The sequence below is a fragment of the Aptenodytes forsteri genome, unplaced genomic scaffold (genome assembly GCF_000699145.1).
Source record: "Aptenodytes forsteri isolate BGI_AS27 unplaced genomic scaffold, ASM69914v1 Scaffold8, whole genome shotgun sequence".
NCBI classification, from domain to species: domain Eukaryota; kingdom Metazoa; phylum Chordata; class Aves; order Sphenisciformes; family Spheniscidae; genus Aptenodytes; species Aptenodytes forsteri.
The window spans coordinates 8,882,680-8,890,839 of NW_008796218.1; the positions used below are offsets into that span (position 1 = coordinate 8,882,680).

The 8,160-nt window shown below is 37.1% G+C and overlaps 1 protein-coding gene across 1 annotated transcript; it reads right to left on the reverse strand.

Annotated features, from left to right (window-relative positions):
• Nucleotides 1–4,632: 4,632 nt before the first annotated feature.
• Nucleotides 4,633–5,787, reverse strand: PTH (parathyroid hormone). The gene is made up of 2 exons (XM_009288840.1): nucleotides 5,702–5,787; nucleotides 4,633–4,906 (listed from the first exon to the last, which is right to left on the reverse strand). The coding sequence occupies exons 1-2, from the start codon at nucleotides 5,785–5,787 to the stop codon at nucleotides 4,633–4,635; spliced, it is 360 nt and encodes a 119-aa protein (XP_009287115.1).
• Nucleotides 5,788–8,160: the final 2,373 nt, after the last annotated feature.

The following is an 8,160-nucleotide window of genomic DNA, read 5'->3' on the forward strand; positions in this document are numbered from 1 at the left end:
AGAGCGAGCGCCACCCGCCGGCGGGAAGAGCTGCTCCTCGCCTGCCGCCACGGAAAGGTAATTGGGAAAGACGAGGCAGATGAGCCAAACTTTGCCCTGTAGAGCTACACTGAGGGGATGATGACTGGGCAGCTGCCTTCCCGCTGGAGCCCTGTCAGTGTTTACACACAGGTGTTCCGAGGAACAACCGTTACCGGTATTACATGGCAGCATGTACCCAGCACCCAGGCCTCTAGTGTAGCCCCGTGGTACTCTGGCACCTGCATCCATCTATCCCTGCCAGGCATAGAAGAAAAAGCCAAAGAAGGATATAATACAGTTTAGCTAGACGAGCTGACATCTTTGCTATCTCAACCTTCATCGTAAAACTGATTCCTGGTTTAAATCAGAACTGTAATTTTTAGGTTTGTACAGCCCTATTGGTTATATGGAGTCTGTGTAACCTGCAGTCTATTTAGGGCTATAATTAGTGGATGTGGCTTTTGTTCCATAATACCCCAGCAGAACTATCATGTCCCACATTGCTGGCAACTTCAGTGTAATGAAGTGTCAGAGTTAAGATGACAGTTAAGCCCTTTGCATTCCTCATGGAGGGGAACAAAATGATACCAAGCCCCAACTGTATTCAGATCTAAAGACAACATTTGTCTCTTTTCTAAGATAATTCTCCATAGCATCATTATTAAATACAGGCAGAGCTTAAGTTCCATATCAGGTGAAAGTACTGTAGAACTCCAGACAATAATATATTGAAGCAAATTGGAATTAGTGGAGAGTTTGGGAGGAGGAAGAGAAGGAGCACATCTCTACCCAAACTTTTTAGTGTTCATCTGTTGTCCTTTGTGCACTGTGGGAAGCCAGTTTGGTTGCACAGTGGATACTTTGGGGCAGCCCCAGTGTGAAGATCAACCACCGTGTATGGGGTCTTCTCAGAGTCTCATAAAATGCTATTCTAAGCCACTGTTGGACCAGACCTCCCAGGTAAAACATGCAGGTAAGAGGGAACATGAATCTATATCCTACTGATGAGTATATTCACCTTAAGCAGGGGTTCTGATTTAACGTCTGGTGGAGGAAGTTGACAAATTTGCTATCAGATTCCAGAGACTGGAACTCTACAGCCAATGCCTCTCGTGTGCTTCTTATATATCTTACAGAGCATCCTCCTCTTTCAGGGACACCTAGGTATTAATCTAAAGATTCAGTGAGTGTACACCTCTGGACTTGCCTGATGCATTAGCAGATCTGACTGCTTGACGCAGGGAATATTAGACAGACAGGTTGTATACCTTATGCTCATTGGGGAGAGGAGGGAAAGAGGGGGCAATAGAGCAAGGATTTGTGTCTTTGCTATATTAAAATGCCCCATAAAAGACACAAGCTTTGCTACAATATCCAGCAAAACATGAATCTGGTAAACAAATTCTCTTTTCCATCCTTTAACAATAACCACAGAGATAAACCACACAGTTCTAGAAATCCACCAGCAGAACAATGACGGCCAAGCAGCCCACAAAAGCTGTTAGAATGCGCTAACTAGGCAAGGAGTCAGATGTTACGTGCTGTTTGTGAGCTGAGCAATATTAAACAGCAGTATTTACAACAGCCAAAGCTAGAAGCAGCTAAGAAAGCCAAACCACTAGCAGTTAAATTACCAGCACTAAGTTTTACCTACAGATCTTACAGTTTATCTAGTTTTTATTAGAGTTCTTGTGATTTTGGTTTTGTTAATTTTTCATGGGTTTCTGTTTTTTTTTCACATTCTACTGTTTTACTTCCCCTGAGGATGGATATTGATATTAGTGCTTCTTGTTTCAATCGGTCATGAGTAAGAGACACGATTATATTTTTTTTCACTGAGAATTTTATAAAAAACAGGTGTGTACAATAGATATCCATCTGCACAGGGTAGGTCTTCAAGGACACAGGTCTTAGCAAAAAGGCCTTGTCAGATCACAAAGCAAGGTTTTCTGCCTTGAAAGGAAGTATGTACATAGAAACCACATTCTTTTAGTGTCCCTATTATTTCTTACTATCCTCTTTATAGTCCCCTTAATCCATGAAAGAGAGATGACCAAAATTGCATGCGTTAGTCCAGATGAAGATGAATATTTGCAATATATCATGGTATTAAAACATTTTTGATACCATCCTCTGCCCCACTCAACATTTTGCTGTTTTGACTGCTGCTACACTGATCAGAGGTTTAAGCTGAAAAGCCATAACAAATCTGTTGTCTAGATAATTACCATTAGTAAGTAATTTCATTCAAATTACATCTTTTTTCTAATGGGCGTTACCTAGCACTAATTCATCTGCCACTGTGCTGTCTTTAGTCCTTCTGAAGAGTCACACTGTATGTGGGCAAAGCAAACATGATTTTAGCCATAAATGAGACAGTGCTGAGCATGGTTTGTCTGTGGCCATATTTCTAGCTAAACGATGTTCAGTCGTGCATCATCTGTCTCTGACCCTGAAGCCCTTTGTAAGCAACAAGTATTTTTTTAAGTGTACAGAAAATTTAAATATTTATGTAAGCATCTTTCATCTACTGGATAGCTGAAGATTAGGAAGAACAAGTTGTTTAGATAATAGAATTCTTTGTTTAGATCAAAATGAAACAGTTTATGAATTTGGCACTTGAAGATTATATAGTTTCTGCACATGTGTCATTATTGTAAGGGGACATAAATAGGTTTGTGCTAGGTAGACACCTTTTGTTTAACCATCAGTATGATTTTGTGTGCAGGAAAGACAAAAGGAAAAATAAAAATTGCTTTCATCATTATTTTTGTATTTATATTGCTGTAATAAGATAAAGTGGCTTAATAATCTTGCCCCAAATGCTGAATTATATCAGAATAGTTACAGGTCAGTCAGTTATTATGCTTTAAAATAATGTCCAAGAGCTTTTGGTCCACTTTATTTGGTAATACATAAGTGAGACATAGGTACAAAAATGCAATTTTATTTCTTTAAGTTAGCACAGATGTCTGATAAAAGAATAAATAGAAAGTGCACTTTAAGGCCTCGATTCTACAAATAGACAAGTGGCATAGAACCCTTGGCTGTGTGTGGGGCGTACCAACGTGCACGGGCATACCATCTGCTTGCAGCATCAGGGCCTTTACATTACTAAAAGTATAGCCAAGATATACTACAGTTCACTAGTTACAAGTACCTTTCTAGCCTCCAGCAGATTGCATTTATATTTGTAATGATTTATGTGTTTTTTGCTAGGTTCCCCAAGGTGTGCTAGACATGAAACAAGCAAATAAGAAGTGATATGAGAACATACATATAGACACTTAGGCTTAGAGCAGCAATTCATCTAAGTTTGAGCTCTGGCAATGGCAAATTTGGAGGCAACCACCATTATTCCTACTGAGAAAATGTTCTTATTAGTCAGAAATGATTGAGGGTCCTAAGCACATATGTGCATATACCATTCAAAATAACTTTGTATTTGCTGCTTTTTTAAATTATTGTTATCGTAATTGATTTTTTCCATCCATATTTATGTCCGATTCTTTTTGAGTCCTGCTTAGAGTTTGAATGTATTACAGCTAATGGTTCCTCTCCCAGGTTGATTTCTGCTTGTTAATGGTTTTCATTTTGGGGATTTGGCAAACTGAGATCCCAATTCTACAAAAAAATGCATATGAGTGATTTTATTTATGAGAGCCACTGGTCTCACAAACAAAAAATACTTACGCATGAAGCCTAACACAATATACAGAAATTCAGAGAATAGATAGTTTACAGAGAAAATGAGGGACAAAAAATATATATTGCAAGATTTTTGTTTCAATTGTAATTGTCTGGTATAGAATCATTTCCCAATTCTATAGTTAGGGCCATGCTTAGATATGTGCTACCATCTCTGCTCCCACTGTTTCTGCAGTTAATTATAGGTTATCATCTTTTGGAGGAGGGGAAGGTAATCAAACCTTCCCTTCATTTCAGTAGTTGTAAAATTTCATTCTTCTATTTAATACAGAATTTGTTTTAATTTTATCCCATTGTACTTTAATCTTAAGCTTTGCCTTCCACTTTAATTTTTCATGTTTGCACTCTTTAATCCTAAATTATTATCATGCAGCTTTTGCTATGTAATTAATGTTTGTCTGATTTTAAGCCTTCTTCTGAAAATAAATGTGGATTCAAGTTTACATATTTTCATTAGTACAAAGTTAAACAAAATCTAACCCTAGGCAAAATGGTGCCCTATTCTGGAGACAGGTTCTACTGCATTTATTCATTGTTGGTTAATAGTACAAGTGGGCCTAGTGATTACATACAAATGCTGTCCATGTAAGAGTAGTAGAACTGGTCTTAAATGATTTTTCAACTTCTTACTGTTTTGGGTTTCTTTTTCTTTTTATGCTGGGAATGTATAAGATACATTAGCCATTTAAAAGATACCCAGAAATTAGCAGCAATGGTCATGGGTAGACTGTAAATACATTTTATTATTTGGTTGTGAAATGTCTAACTCAATGGGGCTACAATCTTGAATGGAGCCTTTAATCCTTATTGCAGTTTGAATAAATAATAATAAAATGCCCTACTTGATCAATGATATACAGACACGTGCTTACTTGGACAGACATAATGCTCTGGCTTATTTCATTATGGCTTTGTTTTAAAGAGTACATCCATGTAAGCTTTGTCCAGATCGATGGATTTCTTCTGCATTGCTGCCCGCAAATGCTCAGGGAGCAGCCTCCGACTTCTTATCTCACCCAGGACAATATCATCCTTGTTTCGAGGTCTCTGGGTCCTAGCATCCTCGAGGGCACTGTGTACATCCTGCAGTTTCATCTGAAGCCAGTCCTGTCTCTCCACGGTGTGTCGATGCTCTCCAAGATTATGCATTAATTGCATCTCACTCACTGATCTTTTCCTGAATGAAAGAAAAGCAAAGAAAGAGACTCATAGTGGCCCCTCTTGAATTCTAGATCTTCACTCAAAAAAACAGGTTTGGGAACTTTTGTGAGGTATCGCAATACAGAGCCATAGAACCTACCTTTCTAATTTGTAAGGGATAGAATAACATCTGGAGACGAGAAGGAGGGTGGATGGTGATTTGTTATTGGTAGTGGATATATTAGTGAGAAGGCGTCAAAAATGGGAAGTAGTCCAGTTTGTGACAATGTTGTTTGACTATATATTTATGATTTATTTTAGCTGTTGTAGGTGAGCCTAGGGCTTATACGATAATAGGTAACTGGTTAACAACACTATGGCATTTATTCAGTGGTAGTTTTCTGTGAACACTAGAGCTAAGGAAACATGATTTCCTGTGGATTTCTGTCTCGGTGCTGATTGATGTTAGTGTCTAAGTGCAAGTTCCAGCTAGATTCTCGCACAGTAAAGAAGATGCTCTCCTGTGTAGACCCCCCCCAAGCATCTAATAAGAGATGCAGCTTACCCAATGATATTCCTAAGAGAACACTTATATGATTTTTCTCCCTCTACTCAGCTGCCTATTTTAAAAAAATGTGTAAGAACTCAGAGTACCTGAGATCTCTACAGCTGTATCTAGAGGACAGAGTTTGGCCAGCTTGGCCAAAGGGTTCAAAAGCAGGGTCAGAAAGACTCGCATAGACATAAACTTACATACAGACAAACCAACCATGTTCTCAAGAACAGCTAAAGTCATCCTCCAAACTTTGGAAGTGTATAATAATGTACTTACATCATTGGTCTTCCATCAGAGTTTGTAAAAAAGCATATGGCATATAAAATGATTGCAGTCCTGGCCAGATTTTTTATAGAAGTCATTTTGTCTACAAAGATAGAAATGAATACATGTATAAATCTGTATTTCAAGTAATTTCTGTTAATTCCAAAGAAATTTAGTTTAGAAAAAAGTTGAAGAAAGACATCAGAGAAGTGATTTTGAATTTTTTTTTTTGTGATATGTGTTAGAGCAAGGAATGCAGACAAAGAATTTAGTTCCAATACTAATTTTGTGAGCAACTTACTGGTACTTTGTAGGCAAGTCTAAGAACTTTGGCCAGCCTTAGTTGCCCTGCATCATCATCATATAGGTACCCATCTCTTGGATAATTGGGTGAAAAGCACCCTGTTCTTCCATTAATACTATTATTTTTATTAAAAATCATATGCTCCGAGTATGTTGAAATTTCACTAGCTATGCAAGTGAAAAGTTTTGTTCTTTTATCTATTTCTTTTGCATATTCTTTAGAATGAAGAGGCTGGCACTTTTCTTGACAATTTTGCATAGAGGCATCACTCTACTGAGTTATGTCATTCCCCATTTAATTACATGAGAGAAATCAGAACTGAGCCCCTCATTTTTTTCAGTGATAATCCTTCATTGCCAGTATGAATTCCACTCCGCTTTGTACATCATCAGCAAAACTGCCACTTGGGATATATTTGGAAAATATTTATTACTGATGACGCTACAACAGGCAGAAATGACAAAGTCCAAATACCAGTTTCCAGTTTGGATTTTCAGTATTGGCAGCCAGAAAAGGCATCTTTTTGTTATAGCTTAAGAAATTTGATACAGAGTAAATGAAACTTAAGAAATATAAAACTCCACAATGCCATTTTTGCAATATTTTCTGCATCTCTACTCTAGGTCAGAAAAGCATTTATTACATGGTATCTTACATGAGAGTATGAATGTGGTCCTAGCAGTCCATCAAACCCAATATTACAAATTCAGGAGTTGGATTCACTTGAAGATATTTCTAACTCTCTGTCTCAGATTTTTTCATTTCACAAATTTGATTCAGATAATAAAACAGTTTGATCTTACTAATATTCACTTTATTTTTAAGAGTCTGAAAAGAAGCTAATGTAAAAATGAATAAAGAATCAATGATAAGATTTACTAAATAAGTCTTCTAGAGAACTTGGAAATAAAGTAGAGTATACTTACCAGATAGTATCTTAAACAGATTTCTGGTTTGGGTATGTCGCCAGATGACTGTCTCTTGATGTCAAGTATATTTAAAGACTACTGAATTGGTTTAGTGGACCCCTTTAATGTAACTTTAAAATAGAGCTTCTAAGTAACTTAGAAGCCCTTTTATTGTCTCAGTTGATGTCACTCTCAACACACACCCTCCTGACCCTCATGTACCCACCCTCGGATGCTTTTGTTAATTTGGCATTTACAGGGAAAAGAAAGGTCTCAGCAAAAAGAAAGTATCCTGGGTAGCTGTGAAGAAGTTTGACTTTTAAATTTAGATTCCCTATTCCTCATAGATTTGTGCCCAAGATAACATGATCTCTGAAGCTGGTGGAAGGATTCGCAAAGAAAACTTTGTGTTGTTAAATGCAGGCAGGTAAAACTTAAATTAGGCAGTGAGGTTAGTGATCTACAGATGCAAGACTAAAACAAAATATTGGAAAGCTAACGTCTATAATACTTGTGGGAAATAAGAATCGTCACTTAAGGTCAGATACTAGATTTCTTTGTGAAAGAATATACTGGAGAGGAGCAGAAGCTCCAAGATAATAGAGGATCATGTTTTTAATGAGAAGCTGGTGGTACTGAAAAGTGGTTAAAATACAGTGTTAGACCCTCACTGTTGTGTTATACCTATACCTATGAATATCCCTGAATCTCTCAAATGCACTAGATAAAATGGAGGCATTTGAAGAGGCTGCGATATAAATTAGTACTTTATAAATTTTGGAAAAGAAATATTGAACTCTTTGCCTACATTCCGAGAAGCGAAATGTGTAAATCAGCAATACTTTCCCATATGTATGAAGAAAGATTATTTTTGGCTGCAAGATATTTTTCCTACATTAGATGCTTCTTCTGAGTTCCAGCATATTTCTCCAGGAGAAAAAAAAAAAAGTTTACATCTGCATATTTTAACACACTATTTGGAAGCTATTATTACTTTAACCATGAATGCTTTTTCGGTTATGCTATATACCTGTTGTATTTCACAAAGAGGTAAAAAAGATATTTTATAATATCGATTTGCATAGATGGTATTCTCATGGGGAAAGGAAGGAAAGAACCAGAAACTCCAAAAAGCTCTAAAGAGATCTCATGGTTCCCTCAGTAAATAGTAAACTGAGAAGTAAAGAAATAAGCCACTCAAACAAGTTCAAGAAAACAGGGTAGAGGTGGCTTCCAATATTATACTGTCAGTTGTCAAT